This window comes from Pelmatolapia mariae, linkage group LG8 (genome assembly GCF_036321145.2).
Source record: "Pelmatolapia mariae isolate MD_Pm_ZW linkage group LG8, Pm_UMD_F_2, whole genome shotgun sequence".
NCBI classification, from domain to species: domain Eukaryota; kingdom Metazoa; phylum Chordata; class Actinopteri; order Cichliformes; family Cichlidae; genus Pelmatolapia; species Pelmatolapia mariae.
Window position 1 is genome coordinate 15,179,294 of NC_086234.1, and position 18,707 is coordinate 15,198,000.

At 38.8% G+C, this 18,707-nt stretch overlaps 1 protein-coding gene across 1 annotated transcript in view; it reads right to left on the reverse strand.

The window, feature by feature from the left end:
• Positions 1–18,707, reverse strand: part of LOC134633885 (protocadherin-15-like) — a 230,463-nt gene that overhangs the window by 94,366 nt on the left and 117,390 nt on the right. The window contains exons 20-21 of the mRNA XM_063483036.1: positions 13,290–13,418; positions 885–1,004 (exon numbers count right to left, since the gene is read on the reverse strand). Of these exons, the coding sequence (XP_063339106.1) occupies positions 885–1,004; positions 13,290–13,418 (249 nt within the window). The remainder of the gene's footprint in view (positions 1–884; positions 1,005–13,289; positions 13,419–18,707) is intronic.

Consider the following 18,707-nt stretch of genomic DNA (forward strand, 5'->3'; position numbering starts at 1 on the left):
CTGCTGGATATGTCACCACTATATTGTTTGACAGTACTGTGCAAAACTCTTCAACCACTCCTCTTTTCTTTACATTTTGCTTTTAAAGGGCAATAGTTCTGAGCAATAGTTCTCCAGCAACAGTTCAGAAAGGTGTTTTTTTGGCTTGTTTTGCACACATTTTAAGTCCAGTTCTTGTAACTGACCATTTTCAAAAGGAATGTTTTTTGGTTCGTTTGTTATAGACCTATATTAGCATAAAAGCAATACCTAACTACTGGGATGATCCATTGTAGTGTCTAGACATAACTTATCTTCATTCACTTTATTATTAGGAACAAAAACACATTTTTTCTACAAAAAACGCCAACAAAACACAGGCTAAATTTTTTATTTTTGCACTAAGAAGATGACTCATAACAAGCTACTAGCTGAAAACATGGCATATCTTGATATGATGTGCAATGTGTCTTTAAAAAATTTGGGCAAACTAGACAACTGGAGGACAAAAGAACAAGTATTAGCCCTGAATGGCAAGTTTGCAGCATGTGAATAGTTTCTGAAAGTCATGTCGTTAAGACATGGAAAAAAAAATCCAAGAGAAGCTGCTGACCCTTCAGTTGATCTGGTTAGATGCATCTTTACTGCGCTGACAGTTTATTCAGCCCAGCAGTTCATCTTTCACTCCAAGGGAATGTTAATGCCAGATTTTAACAAAACTCCTCCAACATCATCAAAAGATCAAATTTAAGAGAACTGGACATATAGATGGATGTGCAAACCAAAAACACAATTCTTTCAGCCATTCCCGTCTGTGGAGTTACGTCATAAAAATATTATTACCGTTTACAGTTGTCTGCTTTGCCTTAAACTAATTAGGAACAGAATCTGTAGCTTCGTCTCACCTCTCTGTCCAGTGGCACTGCAGTTGTAATGGCTCCAGTGGCATTGATGGAAAACAGCCCCTGGTGGTTGATGAGCCGATAATGGACCTGACCGCTTGCCCCCAGATCTGGATCTGTAGCCTAAACCAGACAGAACAAAAAGCACAGGCACACACATAATAAGAAAAGGGAATTCAAGGGTTTAATCAGCTGTTTTGAAATGCAAGCAGCACTTCAGGCTGCCTTTGCAGTGAGTCATTCTTTTAATAAAAAGTCCTCTCAAATTAAACAAAGTACATGTGTAAATCAATGATGTACAACTCTTAACATTTTTTTTCAATCTTGTTAACAACTGCATGGTTTCTCTTTTGAAATCAGGAAAGATACTGGGTGGGTAAGGGGGTGAATCAATGTATGTGTGAGAAGGAGAGATAGCTGTGAATGATGAGAATTATTAACAGCATTTCCTGCCGTACAGGGGCCGTATGTATTTGCAGACTTTTTGACAAATTTTGACAACTTAAATTGAAAGCGGGTCAGAGTTACATGAAATGATCTGTCCTGCCATATCGTCTGAGCTAAACTTTATTCGACAGCTATTGCTCCTATACAAAAATCTAAAGTTTTTTGGTTTGATTTGACAAGGGTGTCGAAACAAACTCGAGGGATCTGCTCTCTTTTCCCCTGTTGTTGGCTCTCTTTTCCCACTTATTGCAACTTGTCCAAAGGCGTTAAAGTTACTTCCCACCAGCAATTCTTAAACTTTTCCAGAGTTAATGAGACAGTGGTTTCAATTTTCACTTGGAAGAAAGTAGATCACTGTCTTCTTTCCTTTGTTGCACCGCTTTTATCTGGCTACCCCTCTGCATCTGTTCTCCAGTCAAACCCTTCTCCACATCATCTCTTTCAACTAATAAAAAAAAAAGTAGTGAGAAGGTGACAAATTGCAAGCTGCTGTTCCTTTCACCCTGTCTAAATGTTCATCTTGTCCAATCAGCATTCTCACTGCATTAAAATAGATGAGGCCAGAGCAGGGGAGAGGAGAACAGAGGAAACATTAACACGACGTGCGCGCGTGTATTTGTGTGTGCGGGCCTAGGGTTTGCTTACATTGCTGTTTCATACAAGTTCCCAGAAGTGAAATATAATTTGAGAGTCAGTGGCAAGTGTTAAAAATAATTGCTTCACACCTGTTCTGAACAGTAAGAAAACTGTGAGTGCACGTACTATGTCTATGGCATAGTATGGCAAGTTATGCTCAGATAATTAGCAATCTGTTTATACCGCATTATTAAACAACCTTAAACAACTGTTCATCAACCTGGCGTGTTAAATGGTTAGAGTAATAAACTGTGATCCCATGCCTTCGAATTTCAGGTTTTAGAACTAAAAATGACCTGTAAACACCACGGTTGCAATTATCTATATAGCTTTGGGGCTAAATTCTAATGTTAATGTCTCCCTAGCAATTAAAGACTGCAAATTTTCATGGAAGTAACTAGCATATGCTTGATAAAAAGTGGTTACAAAAAAATATATGCTGCTGCACCCAAAACCTCCTTGCAATTGCTTTGGTCACTAGTGGATTGCAGCAGTTGCTCATTGTTTGCATGGAAGTTGCCAAATTGTCTGCAAACAGTTGACATCTACTCTCTGAGTTGTTGTGAAACTGTGAAAATTGCAACATAAACCGAAACAGGAGACCATTTAGCTTCAAAGAAAAAGTTGCGCTTTTTCAAACATTTTGAATGAAGCAGTACGACAAAACTTTTACTCGTACTTTTACGTTCTCTGTTTCCGTTTTGCGAAAATAGAGAATGCTCCATTTCTGCCATCTGCTAGTGACCAAGGCAATCACAAGGAGATGTTTCTGGTGCAGCATCATACTTCAACCTAACGACCATCAGCCACCGCTTGTCAGCCAGCTGGGGAGTAGAGAATTTTTTCTAGCAACCAGTAAGCAAATTCCATGTGACTGAAGCCTTGTATGTGACAAAAGTTAAAGAGAAGCTTACATCAACTCAGCAATTATAAATTACTATAGAAACAAATGGACATGCAAAAACATAGTAACCAGAAGATGAGAAAAGACATTGAAATGAAAGACTGAAACAAAAACACAGTATTACAGCATGATATACTTAAGGTTAAAATAATGCAGTCATTAACTGAGATGGTAAATTTGTGGAAATTTAATTTTTTAAAAAACTGAGTTGCAGATGGTCAGGTTTTTGGAGCTACTAATATGCCAAGGGTTTTCAAGTATGCAGTGATGAATGTGATCGTGAAGAGGTTTGCTGACCTGTTGGAGCAGGTCAGAAAACTGAATGGAAAGTGAAGGGAACCTTTCAAGCAGTCCATGAATGCTAATTATCTAAGGGAGAGTTTTCTCCTCAGACAGAAACAGGTCATGGTCAGATCCCTTCTCAAGTCATAGTCTCTATTTATTTCACAGTAATTTGTAAAACGTTGTCCCCAATGTCCATCTGAACTCCAGAATGAGCAAAAATTTACTTTCTGCTTGTTAATTCTCAAGGCCAACCTGAACTCCTATATGTTTAAACATTAGCTTTAATTAAAATTTGGATTATGCACAGTCTCTTTTCCTGTGGTCCTTGTGTAATTACTTTGCAATCCATTCCATAGATCGGAAGTCCTGAATAAAGGTGCCAAGGGTGCACTGATCACAAGGTGTTTCCCAAGTACACCTCTTAGTAATTTGGTTTGAAGGTGGCGTTGTGATGCACTTTGAAGGTAAGGGTTAATAGACACTCACGGCTGTGGGCACACCTTATTCTTCTACCATCTGGCTTACAATTCCAAAAGGATTCCAGGGTCACATAAGCGTTCTTGTCTAGATGGCAGAACTAATAAATCTGAAGCCCTGTATGAAAGTCTGTTGATCAAAGGGTATTCTCAGGATGGCTGCTTTACTTATGGTTGTTGTTTACATGTTCAGTGTTGCTGATTTGATCCTATAGTCTAGCTCTGTCAGAACCAACTTTCTTCCAGAACTTCAAGGGGCTCTTTGAGGGTAAAAATTTAGTAGTTTGTCAGATACAATTTGGATAAATTCTCTTTCAATGAAGGTAATAACTTGACAACTATCGTCTATTAATAACTGTACTCTTAGATGAGGATAAAAAACTGACAAAATCAATTTGAGATCAAGGTAACACAAAAAGCAAAGTGTTTTTTGCCTACTTTGCAACAACACTGTGGAACAAGAGCGTACAGTCATGCTAGCAAACTGACAGCACAGCATTGCTTTGAGCATTATATATAGTGTATACAGAGTGTATGTCCCCATTGTAGTCAATGGGGACACATAGCACAGTCCCAAATCAGTCTTCTGTTTTAACAAAAAAAGGAAGGGCATAAAGAGAAAACATATCTGACAGCAAATCCCCTGGAACACACACACAAGGTGCAGATGGAGCATCTGTGCTAAACAAATTCAACATGGATGGGAAAGTATCAGATGAAAAGGCTGATATGCTTAATTATGCAAGATTTTAAGGATGTTAATGTATTCACGAATTACAGTAAGAGGTAGCAGTTTGATGAAAGAAGTCCTAACCTTAAAGCTCCCTTAAGTGATGGTAAGTCTACAGTACCACATAAAAATCTCGAGCCACCCCTCATTTCTTTGTATTTTGCTGTGAAACTGGCAGATGTTCAGAAATTTAATAAAATGTGCAAACATAAATAAAGATACAATATATAAGGCAAAGCCAGAGGCTGTACAACTCTAACAACCTTGAGAGTAAATATCTGGTATGACCACCTTTATTCTTCAGCGCAGCCTGAGCTCTCTGACAAGCTTTCTTGTAATTTCTTTAAATAGTCTTCAGGAATAATTCTCCAGGCTTCTTGAAGAACTTTCAAAGCTCTTCTCTGGATGTTGGCTGCCTTCTTTTCTGTTCTCTGTCGAGATGATCCCACACTGCTTTAATAACGCTGCGGTCTGCACTCTGGGGATACCTGTCCATGACTGATAGTGCTCCACTGTGTGTTTTCTATCCAGGTGTGCTTTTACTGCACTGGCAGTGTTTTTGGGAGAATTGGCAAGATATTACTAATCATTGCATTGCATGTAGATCCAAATCTGACTGTACGTTTCTGCATTTATTTTGACAAGATCCCCAAAACAAGAACTGAAACACAATAGCTGATTGTACGAAAAAGCCTCCACACAGTGTTTTTATACTCATTCATCTTTCCTGACTCCTTCTATACATACAGATGTACAGTGATGGCAATTTCAACCCTAAACTTCAAATCAATCACTCCACAAGATTGTACGTCACGCCAAGATATGCCAAGTTTTTGGCTAACACCTTGTTGGTGTAAAAATACTATTTTATGGCTGTCAGACTGTTAATCTTTGGCATTTCCTGTTTTTTCAGCCACAGAAACAAATTATATATATGTGTGTGACTGGCTGCTAGTAGTCAAGTGCCTCAAGGTACTGATTAAAATTGGTTGTAAGATTGTTTTATTTGTCTTTTCTGTTTGTTTGTTTTTTCAGGCCTGCCACTTGGTCTTTTGTCTTTCCAATCTACCTAAAGATCCAATTTGAAATGAGCTCTTTTCGTTTGTTTCCTGCCATGTTTAGATACAACACTTTTAGATCCCTTGAGTTGGGTAACGTTTTAGAAAGTAACAGGTCAGTATTAAATGGATTTTTAAGAGGTTCCTCTGAAAATGGTCAGGTACAGTGACTGGACTGAAAATAAGTGAAAAAGCAGGAAATGTCCAAAGAAAACTCTGAAAGACCATCAGAAAAACTGGGGAACAGTTGCTCAAGAGCATATTAAAAATACAATAAACTCTCTTTGGAAGCAAATTATAAAGAAATAAGTGGTGGCTCAAGACCTTTGCATATTACTCTATGTTATATTATTTTATTGCGAAACAATTTTTTTTTTTAGAATTTCAGTGTCTATATAGCTGCTTTTTGAGTCTTATATAATCCACTGTTTCCAGATCCTAATGCGCCCTCTCTTCCCTAAAGCAAGCCATCAACAAAGAACCTTTGAAGGTCAAAAACTATCCTGTACAGGTGCTGTGTGGTTACAAGTTATTGTGGCTACAGGCAGGACTACTGCCTGTAATGTGTCAGAGATGGTTTCATCTACATTAAAATTAGTACCGTATTCTTCGGACTATAAGGCGCACCTAAAATCCTTCAATTTTCTCAAAAAATGACAGTGCGCCTGCCGGTACCATCCGGTACGCCTTATGTATCAATTCTGGTTGTGCTTACTGACCTCGAACTGATTCTATGTGATACACGGCCCTGAAAGATCTGTCAAAATGTTTAAGTATGGTAAGCTACGTAGCTGCACCGCTTGATGGATTGTCGGAGCATTACAGCTACAGTAGTCAGGAGTCTCGCGGAGTAATACGTCCTGTGCTTCAACATAATATTATGCTGTGTTAAGACACATGCTTACAGGCCGAAATCGCCCAACTGTTAAACTCAGACAGTGAAGATGAAGAACTTGATGGATTTGTAGAAGAGAAATGAACTGAAAAAGTGAAAGCATTTTTCTGTATTTTATGTGTTACAACTGAACAGTGTTGAGCATTATTGTGAATGAGTTGAATGAAGTTTGACTTATCTGACAGTTTTGTATCGCCTTATAATCCAGTGCACCTTATAGTCTGAAAAATACGGTACTATATGGTTTTATGGTTTAATTATTTTCTACCAAAAATTCACGATGATGAGCTTTATATCCACGTTAAAAGCGCAGCTGGGTTGACAGCAATTATTGTGTGAAACCAGCAAATGGTTCTTGGGTTACAAAAAAACCCAAAACAGTGTAAGGCTGAAGGCTAATGTGTAAACGTACCATTTTTAAAAGCTTAAAGGCTTGCTGGAATAAAACAATCTATAAAAAGCTAGAATTAGAATTGAAGAGTATTTAGTAATGATCTCTGAAAAAAATAGCCACTAAACCACACAAGAAACAGGGGCCATACATCTTTACTTAATAAGAGGACAATCCTTATGTAAAGACTTTAATAGCAATATTGTCAACATTGTCAGTTGAATAACTTCATCTAACCCCCATTACTCAAATCATATTTACCTTCTACCTCATTTGCTGTACTCCAGTCACTACTTGCTAATGCGGTGACCCATTTTTGTCTGTTTCCCCAATTTTGGATCATTAAAGTTTCATCGGATCTCACACAGCGACTATTAGAATTAATGAAAATTAGACTCCATCTTGTCAGTGTTATGAAGACTCAAAAAAAAAACCGAAGTCCTCTTGATGTGATTCGTATTCAGTGATTCATTACTATCTGGGGGTAAAACTGTTAGAAACTTAATAGAGCATCCACATACTGGATGATTGTTTGAAGAAAGGCGTGAAAGAAGTGAGACAAGGAAAATAAATGAGAGAGCGAAGGTAAAAAGGTGAGAAGGTAGAAAAATGCAGTTTTATAGCTTGAAAACGAGGAGACGTGGACAAAATGTGTGTGCTTATTTTCTTTACTTACTTTTATGTGTGTACAAATAAAGTAAATTGTTAGTCTTAAACATCTGGGGGAAATGTAGTGGAGAATTAGACGAAACGACTAATACCACACATAGCCATTTGTTAGCTGTAAAACCCACCAATTAGCTTAGCTTAGCGAAAAAATGCAAGGATAATGAACGAGCCTGGCGCTATCCAAAAGTGACAAAATGTCTTTACTGTGTACAAGCACAGTGCTTATTAGGTCATTAACGAATGTAAGATTTATGTCACATTATGCCATAAACTAACAGTACTGATAATGATCTGTAATGGTTAATCCAGCAGTATACACAAGGCCTTTAATTGAAATCAGCTCAGAAAAATTAGCTTAAATGCTTGAATGGTGTGCTTGATCAGTTTCTCACTTGAGAGAAGATCAGTATACCGTCTTAAATTTGGTCTTAAATGATTAAAAATTAGGTCTGGGTATTGCAAAACTGGCTTAGGCTGTGGTGAATCATATTGTTAATGTCATGGCTGGCAAGGCAGGCCATGTAGAGGTGCCATAAGGACCCAAATGCAGGCACTGAGATAGATGCGGAGATTGAGCTTTATTTTGAGGTAAACAGGATGCAGGAGGAACCGAGAAGGGCATATAGAGAAACTAAGAGAAACCTAAACTGAGGAAACTATCATACGGCAGAAACACAGGGAGACTCGGGGAGACAACACAGATGGACCAGCAACAAGCAAAAGGAAACACAGGGCTTATAATACACAATGGCGTAACCAGGGAATAGGAGACAGGAGAGAAACACAGCTGGGAGAAATCAGAGCTGACGAGACAAGGGGAAGCAAAACCAGACACACTAACATAAGACACGGAACTTCACAATAAAACAGGAAACTCAACATGCCTGTGTAAAAATAAACTAAAGCAAACTAAAAACATAAATCCAGTTTGCTATTTGCCTAATACATAACAATACAATTTTTAACAAGATTTAAACAAGTTCTAAAACATTTGTTACTTTTATGACACCTGTGTGTCATATTGAGAGTATTTCTAAGTAAGCAGTTGTTGACTACATTAGGATTCTGTATTATAATAAAAAAGTAACTGTTTTTAAATTTATATGACAATGATTAAGAGCATTTAGTGTCCAAAATATTTTTGCTTCCATAAGAGTTAAATGGCAGTGGCATTAGATACTGACAGAATTGAAAATTGTTATACTTTTTATAATGGGTTAAACCCCTGCAATGTGAGCAGTGCTAACATTTGCTTGTGTTTTTTCCCCACTAAGTTAATCTGGCCAAAGCATCTTGGACAAATGGTAAAATGGTATCAGTCTTCTTCTCCATCTGCAGTGTATTTCCAAATAATTCTAAAAAGAGAATTTTTTGTCAAGATTTTTTATACTCAGAGTCCTTGAGTGTCCTTGGAGACAAAGTTAGAGAAGCAAGGCTGAGTTGTGGGGGTTTTTTGGGGGGAGGGGGTTTACACAGGACAAAGCATGTTGAACATTCAGCAGATAGACAGTTGGAGATGCAGAAGGTTTGTGTGAGAGAGGAGGATGCTAGGGGATAGGGGGAGATGGAGGCAGAAGACCTGCTGTGGCGACCAGGTGAAAGAAGAAGAAGGGTCCCTGACTGTCACTATGTATTTTTGCATAAATTTCAAAATGTAAAACAAAGCCAAACAGTTTGAGCTGTAATGATCTCAGTTAGCCCCAATGATTTACAACATTTCCCCTAAAACTCACCTTTAAGTACAGTACAGTAAAGTTGTCACAACATTTTACACGCTGGATTGAATCATTTACATTGATTAATCACCTGATGTTAAACATATTGATGACTGCAGTTCCCAGAGTTGGTTGCTGCAGAAGGTTTGCGTATCCAAAATGAGCGTGACTTTCCACTCTGCTTTTATTCTGCCTCTTCTTCTGCTCTCTGTCCTCGTGTCTTATCCCTCCCTTGATGTCTTTCTCACAGTTATCTAAGCGTAATTACATTGCCAGACAGTTAAAAGCCACGAACACAATAGAATTAATGTCTCAGCTACCTTATGCAGGAAGCTTTTCAACAGAGACTGACTCCAGAAAGAAAATAACACCTTAAAACCTGAAATATGAACTCTTATCTCTACATTCACAAGTTCTGCCTGTCATGTTCAGGTGCACAGGCTTTTTTTTCTTTCAGTTCCCCCCCTTTTGTGTGTTTTTTTTTAATCCCATTCTCACCTCCGCCTCTAACTTAATTCCTAAAAGAAGTACCTGCAACTGAAACTCGATTACTGAGATATTTTTAATCTGTCTCTGAGTGCATTTCTTTTATTTCAGGTATAATAACAGCATGTAGGTCTTTTCTAAGTAGGTTAGTTACTATACAGACAAGCCCTTGCTAGTCGTCTCATTCCTACAATGTATTCTAGTGAGCTTTTGTGGAGTTGCTTCTTTTTCTGTTGTTTCTCGTCAGCTTTTTTTGCTATGAGGTGCCATGTTAAACTAGAACTGATAGTTTTAAGGAGGTGTAGCACAGTCATGTACACAGTATAAAGGGATATCAATAATGTGTGGCCTACTTCCTAAAAGTTTACCCCTAAATGATATTTTTCTTACCAATCGATTTAAAACAATTTACAATAAATGGCCAAGCCAGTTTCTATGCAACACATTTCCACTGACAGTACACAGAAAGTTATCAGTCACACAGCGACAGGTAATCATGTAATGAACAGCCAACAGTCTGTAGCAGGTCATTTCACTGATGTATTCCCCTCTCTCAGGCTGAAGAGCTGAGAAAGACCTCCCAGTCATCCATTGGGGATGACTGCCTAACCCTGCAGTTGATGGATAGACCAAACTGTAAACTCATTAAGAGTTGATATGATGCATCTCACTATGAGGCTGTGTCTAACATTATGCGTTGCTGATAGAGCTGGAATATCAGACAATAAGCACTCAGGAAGGTGGTACTTCATTCTTCAAATCTACATCTCTTCTTATGTTTTTAGACAACTTGGCAAACATCTATTCCTGGTACTGGTACCGACAACTACATTTCTGGCATAGTGATGTCTCTATTTTGAATTGGGGAGGCACAGTGGTTAGTACTGTTACATCACAGCAGGGAGTTTCATACCTCCTTGCCTTGCTTTCAGGCTGGCTCCATGCTCCTTGCAACCCCAAGTAGGACAGGAATATTAAGAAAATGGATGGATAGATATGTTTAACTGTGGACCATGCAAAGTAAATTTAGGGAATTCAAGAAATGAAAATATGGTGCTAGGAGTATAACAGACCTGCTTTAAAACAGCCTGCTTTAAAAGTGTGAGGTATTTGCTTCCATTTGCAACTATATAATGAAAATTCAGTTCATGTTGGGGCTTTTTAAAACAGCAACAAACTGAATTCACTCAATCTGTCCTTTTTCTAAGCAATTATTTAACCATATGTGTTAAATTCATGACAAACAGTTTAAGAATGAGGCTCCTAGCTCTGGCATCCCACATTTTATTCCCTACTGTGGTTCTCCCACTTCTTCCTGCCACCCAAGCATTTTCACATCTTCCCCTGTTCCCATTTACCTACTAGAATCAGCAAACCAAGGTCAGGTCTATTCATTCTTCCGGAAATCTTTTTAATGCTTACAGCTACGAACCCTGGTTTGGAATGTGGCCCAGAGTCGTGCCTTGCTCAGCCCACTGAGGGATCACATAGTCTGTTTTGGTTTGGAATAGATCCAAGGGTCCTTGAAAGGGAGGAAGTTCAGGATTGGAATTCTTTCAAGTGCCCTCTCTACAGATTAGGGTGGGTTTTTGGATGCTGAATTTGGAACATGGCCAAAGATCTGAGTGAAAGTAAAAATCTGGAATGCTTGGAATGAGATATCCTCTTCGGGCATAAGGGTTGGAATTGTGCCAGATGGTCCGAATAAGAACCACTATTGAAGTTTTTAAGTTTGGAACTTGTTAAAGTATGACTTGTTCAAAGTCCTGGATAAGGGTGTACAAGGGCCATGTATTTATCTCAGGAGAAGTCCTAGTGTTGAAGCAAAGAAGCGTGATTAACATTTAGAACCTGGCAAAGTGTCAGGCTGATCAAAGACCCCCTGACATTGCTGTATAAAGCCTATGAATTAAGCTTGGAGCAAATCCAAGCAAGCATGCAACCAAGTGAGCATCTTTAAAGATCAGAGCCTATCAAAGTGTCAGATTTACCCATGGCCCCTGTCTAGGGAATACATAAGTCCGTTATTAGGTCTGGAACAAGTCCAGGAGTCTTTCTGGTAAGTGGAGACCAGAGTGCTGATACAGGTGAAAGCAAAGCTCGCCTTTTAAACCCAACTATTTATTTTCCTTTTTTATTGTTGTTGAAGTTGTTGTTTTTGTAGATTTTCCACAGATTTAGAGATCATTTTCATGCCACTGCTTTAACACAAACACAGGAAAAATAAAGGGAATGTAACCAAGAATTCTCATCCAAGTTGAGTTCCAATACCAGGTTAAAGAAACAAAAGAAACCCCAAACAAAACAAAAACATAACCATTGTACTTTATTCGGACATGTTTAGTCTCAGTTTTATTTTTTCTTGTTGCAAAAGAAAGAAAGAAAATAAATACTGTAAGTTGGTTGAAACTTCATAAAGGTCTTTTTCTTATTTATAGTGCCATCGTTGGTGCTTCATGCGTTCATTTACCTGATGGTTTCTGCATTTTTTTAAACATGGAATATTTGGATTTACACACAGTTTGTATTCGTTCCCTATTTTCTGTAAGGTTTTGTAGAGACACTACTCCACACACTTGTACCACAGGACATGCACGTATTTCCTTGTACCCCCCTCCACCTGCAATATGCACTCAAAGTCCTATGAGCATAATAACAATCCTAATTACAAAGCTACCACAGTTTAAGAAGCTACGTTAGTGGTCTTTGGTCCCTGTTGTAAAAGATTATAAGAGCTAAATTCAATTAGAGCCTCTGTGAATCAGTGTGCGCGTGCATGTACTTATGCTGAGGGGACAATAATCTGTTTACACAGTCATATTGTGGGATCCTTCCGTCCTTCTGGGGACAAAAAAGCCAGCCTGCATGATGCAAATTAACACATTTTAAGATGAAACATGTGACAAACAGAAAGGTCAATAAATCTGCAGTTATAACTGAAGAAATGAGACGTCTCTCGTGACATCAGTTTCACAGAAACATGGTTTAGATTCAGATATGATGATTTGTGTCACAATAACACGAGAGCTGTGCAACCAGTTCAAACACACTGGTGTGAGCCACTAGAGAAATAACAGAAAAAAGTAATCTTGCTGTACTGCTGTGTTTGGTTTTTTTATTTATTTTTTTTAAATAATATAATGTGTATGTGTTAGTCCCCGCAGGGAAATTACTCCTCTGCATTTAACCCATTCACCCAGTGAAGCAGTGGGCAGCCACCAATGCAGCGCCCGGGGAGCAGTGTGTAGGGACGGTACCTTGCTCAAGGGTACCTCAGGGTAGCCGTTCAGTGGAGTCGAACCCCCGACCTTCCGATCATGAGGCAACCACTCTACCTACTGAGCTATCCCTGCTGAGCATGAGAATCAGTGTTTCTGATAGAATGAGATAAAGTCCCATCTAAACTGTCTGTTTGTTCATGACTCATCATTATAATAAAGGATTAGTGTAAGGAAATAAACTAAAAAGGTTGAACAAATGCACAGTCAGGAACGAGTGGAAAATGAACACATTAGCATACAAACTTGCTGTAATTATACCTGTTCACACACTACAAATATTAATTACAGTGAGTGCTTAAATGTATTCAAAAACATGTAGTGAACAGTGATGTGGGAATGTGAGAGAAATAAGGTTGGTCATGCAGGCTGCTTCTCTCCAAATGATTTAGAGTGTGTTGTGTGCAGCTCTGTGTGTGTGTGTGTGTCTAATCTTACCTTAACCTGTCCAACGTAGGCGTGATTCTGCTCCTCAATGACAGTGAGGTTCACTGGCAGGGAAGTATCGAACAGCGGGTCGTTGTCATTAACGTCAGTCACCACAATGTTCACCGTCGCTGTAGACGTCTACACACACATATATAAAAGACTGTGTTAGTGTTTAGTTCAAAGACTCTAATTATTGTACAAACCTTTATTTTTTTAAATGATGATTATCAGAAAAACACTAAAACTGAATCACTACATTTCAAAGACTGTGGGTTTTTTTTTTAACCATCTTATTCTATTTGTCCCTTTTGCTAACCTCGTCTTATATAACTAACTAAAGAGTTCATTTTGCTTGCAAATTTGTTGCAATCAGGCCCTGGCTGCCATATCCCTTTGTGCTAGTAAGAACTGTTCACTCTATAAATAGATTTAAAAACTGCTCACTGTTGGTCCACTTGTTCTCTCTCTCGATGTAAAAGGTCTGTTTGTTTTAGCCCTTTACACCCTGGAAGTATTGCTGTGTGACATTTATGGTGAAAATAGTTAGCAGCCACTTCCTATCTTACACATTGCCAGTACTGTGTTGGACCTCCTTTTGCATTCAAAACTGCCTTAGTTCTTCATGGTATTGATCCAACAAGTTGCTGGAAACATGCCTCAGAGTTTGGTTTATATTAATATGACAACGTCACTCAGTTGCTGCACAGCCAATCTCCCATTCCACCACATCACACCGGCCACCGGCCATTTGAACACAGTGAACTCATTTTCATGTTCAAGATGAGATCATTTGAGCTTTGTGACATAATGTGTTGTCCTGCTGGAAGCAGACATCAGAAGATTGGACACTTACAGGGATGGACATGGTCAGCAACGATTCCCATGGCCTTTAAATGATGCTCAGTTGGTAGTAAGGGGTCTAAAGTGTGTCAAGACAATATCACCTACACCATTACACCATCAGCACAGTTTGAACTATTGCAGTCATGCTGTTTATGCCAAAGTTGAACCATCTGAATGGCTCAGAAAATGAGAATCATGAGACAAGGCAATGTTTTTCCAGTTTTCTATTGTGAAAATTTGGTGAGCTGAGCTTCAATGTGCTGTGCATTCAGAGATGCTCTTCTGCAAACCTTGGTTGTAACATTTTCCACCCAGAGAAGTGCTGCTCACTGGATATCTTGTGTTTTTTGAAACATTGTCTTTAAACCCTAGAGATGTTTGAGTGGGAAACTCTTAGTAGATCTGCACTATAGTCCATCTGCCATCAACAGCCATTTAACAACCATCATTTAAGTCACCTTTCTTCCCCATTGTGATGCTTCGTTTGAACTTCAGCAGGTTGTGTTGATCATGTTTACATGCCTTGAGTTACTGCCATGTTATCAACCTATTAGATATTTGTGTTAATAAGCAGTTGAACTGATCTATTTATAATGAAGTAGCGGGTGAGCATGGACGATAACAGAGACAGCAGAAAACCTACTATTTCACTGCGGATGCATTTTTGTCATTAAACTGTTGCTGCTGCCATTCTTGCCATCGTATTGATATCTTAATATAGTTTAATCCCTTTAAATAATGAGGGTTTGTGCTTTCAGAAGATCACTGTGAATGAGGCAGTGGCATTCAAAACACAGTGTCAGACTTTTCACTTGGCTTGAATATAGGCCAGTTAGTGTTAAATGAATAATTAAGAGTGAAATGTGGGGGCAGACAAGGGTTAAAGAGGGGCTGCTTTCAGACTGAATTCAGGCTTGTGTGGTTTAAAAAAACCCTGCATGCTAATTTAAAAGGGCTTTTGGCCCTGCTATAAAAAACTTGAACTAAAAGAAATAAAATGAATCTGAATGTTTGCCTTTAGATTCTAGGAATGAAAAATGTGTCAGCAAAACAGATGACGGATGGAGTGTGATCTAAACCTGATTGCGAATGAGAGGGAGAAAAGTGTCTAAGATGGGAAATAAAATCAACCCAAACAAACCCGAGGCTTTGATGTATATTTGTACAGGTTTGTAAGAGAGCGAATGTAATTTGTCTTACGCTTTATCTCACTGTGTAACCAAGAAAGAGTTGGTGAGGGAGAGGCCATAGCTGATTAGATGTCACCAATTTCTTAATTTGACTTTCATGAGTGGAAGAAAGAGAGTCATCCAATATTTGACTTTTAAAGAATGGAATTGGGAGGAGGAAGGGCTCACCAGTTTACATCAGTGGGATTAAAAGAAAAGAGGCAGTATGTGTGGGCTTGTGTGTGGGGAGAGTGACAATCTCAGAGGTGACAACAGCCTATTGGGGCTGACAGGGAACATTGGTGATGCAAGTGATCTAAGGTTAAAAACTCACACCTGACAAAACTGTTTATCTGCATGGCAGTGTATGTAAAGCAGAGAGAGCTATGACACAATGAAAGACGGTCTGTGAGCAACACTGTCAAACACACATACGGACACGAAAGAAAGAGATGGAGTAAGGTTCATTTCGCCTTGGGAGCTCTGAGAACATCGCTTTTAAATACCCGCGCACCTCAGAGTTTATTATTTCACAGACACGGTGGCCATCTGCCATATTTTAACAATCACCCCGCCGGAGAACGCTGCATTTTTAAGGGTTTAGCTATATTATTTTTAGTGGTCCGCCAATGCAATGTCACAGCTGATAACTGACAACACTGCAGTTTTTCGGAATTGCTAAAACACTAAATCACATTCTCCGAGCCAAATGCTCAGTGTGTTGAACCCAGTTATTGAATCAGTCACTCAGCAGAACCTGACTTACACACAATCTGCAGATCTCATTTGTTCCACTTTCGAAATTTTAAACACGCTCGGCGCCTAAGAAAAAAATTTTGCAGTGTGATGTGCTCGTAATGAACGATGGCAACCAGGCAGAAGTTAAACACAATTAAGTAAAGTTGTTCACACTTGCTGCTAATGATGCAATGAAACCAACATAAGACAGCAGGGTGTACAAGCTGAATACTTGAATTCTCACTAACAATCAAGAGTGCAAGGAAGATGGTGAGAAGAATGAGACCAAGAACTGTTTATTTATCTGAAATTGGAGGAACTGTGGTAGATTACTGTTCCTGTTTAATGACCAATGAAAGCAGGACGAAGAGTGCAGACTTTAAGCAGGTTTATTTTATGGCGCCAGTAATCAGAAGACTCAGAGCACAGAACAGGTAACTCCCAGCACGACGCTCTCAGTGTTGAAACAGTTCTTCAAAACAACAGCATGAACTACAGAAAGATGGAGGTGTGAAGGAATCAACAGGGTCAGCATTTCATTTATTGACTGTCCTCCAGCACAACAGGATATGCACATGAAGTGAGTATACAGAGAACCCTTAGAGGAAGGATTAAAGATCAGATCAAAGGCTGTCTTCTGGCCCGACCCACAACAAAGACCTGATGCTGACTTTGATTTTGCAGAAGATACATTTAGCGTATAGTAATGTGCCTTTGCATTCTGAATAGAATGTAATGTGTGCGCTAAATCCCCCCCACATTTACAGCAATACTGCATCGCCTGTAATAATCAGATGAAACTGCATTTGCTGCGTTATAAGCAAAGCTTGGCTGGAGCTACTGTATATGCCTCTGACCTTGTGTTTCCCATGTTTTAATGCAGCGTGTAATGAAAGGTCAAAAGTAGTTTTAGTTTTATTGGCTATGTGTACAATGCAAAAACACTGATTTTGAATACAGATATAAAAGTAGTTTGAGGAGACTGTTTGATATTGCAGGTAACACATAGATTGATGCCTACTTTTATAAGACACAGGAGAGCTTATTGTAATGCTGTCCCCTAGTATGCTGAAAAAAATATCAATAAATCAGCTACAATTAACGCATACAGTGCATACAGTGCATACAGTGACATTTAGAAGAAATACTTTTAGTTTGTGAACTGGAAAGACCACTTAGTTCTCTTTCACAAAGCAGAATACAAAGTTGGTAATGTTGCTTTTAGCTGTTATGCTCTAAGATCTTCTGTTCTTAATGTTCCTTGAATGTTTTATTCAGTCTCATTTTTTTAAATTCGCCATGTTGTTGTTGTAGTTTTTGGTTTTTGTTGCATTTTCTTATTCTATTTTTACATATAAGTAAAACTTGACTGAATGTAGATTGAAAAGGAGTACTGAGTCTTCAATAAATCTGTCTTAGCAACTGAAGAGATTAATGTTGCACATGTATAGGAAAGATTTGCAGAATGTTGCAAGTACAGGCCGACTTATTTTTCTACCAAGCACATGTCCATGCTACAGCCTGTAATTTCCGTCTGCTGTTAGGTGATTGCAAAGCAACATAATTGCATTATAATATGTAATGCATCATTTAAGTTTTTTGGATGTAAACTATGTTGTTGTCATGAAAATAAAATAATATGATACTTTTATAAGGTTTTCTAGGTACATACAGTAAATGCTACAAATGGGTCATTTTAGCACATTAGTAGGCGGTTGCTAGGCAACATGATGACATTATAATGTGCAATATAGGTAAGAATCTTCAGGAGCCTGAGATGTACTTGTGTGTACTACAGATCATATAGGAGGCATTTTCACACAGACAGAGAGTTTTTGTATTACAGTATGACACCTCGCAAATATTTTACTTGCCCCAAAGTTACATCTGCGCGGAAAAGAAGACGAGATGGTGGATGTGAGAAGAATGAGCACATTGTTAGTTTCTCGTCTTTTCTTGGGATTTAAAAGTCTGGCCTTGTCTGTTCCATACACATAATAATTAAGTCTCTACATTCATTAACGTAGCAGCGCTAATCCACACAGGATTTATTTACTAATGCAATGACACAGTCCAACGTGGACCATTTGCTGACAGTTTCTATGGCATCCCACAATGCACACCGTCCTTACAGTAAAGCTGGTTTACTGCACCAACTTGTAGGGTCCTCAGTCTGTGGCAGCATGATGGATTCACTGGCCAAATAGCCAATTAGGCACTTTGTAGCCTGACACTCTCACAACAGGACATTTAATAATATGGGACACAAACGTGTGCGTGTGTATGTGCACCCATATGAAGACAACCCAAGGCCTTACAGGTGATTCTGATTAATGGGCCTGTATAAGGCAACTACACTCCAATCTCCTCTTCTCCTTTTTTTCCCCATTTCTTTCTTTCCTTGTCTTCCCTTCAGTTTCTCCCTGTAGCTGATATCATTCGCCTCTTGTATACCCTCTCTTTCTCTCTCCATTCACAATCTTATACTCTTTTACTCTCACTCAAAACATAATGGAGTGTCAAGCAGACAAATGTCCAAACTACTTTTATCCATTTTCTGACTTCTGGACCCTCGGGATACAAAGATAATACACTAATTGCCAGGGTCCAGAGAGCAATAGACTAACTACATGGCTGCATGAGCAAGAGTCACTTTAGCACGAAACCACCGTTAGGG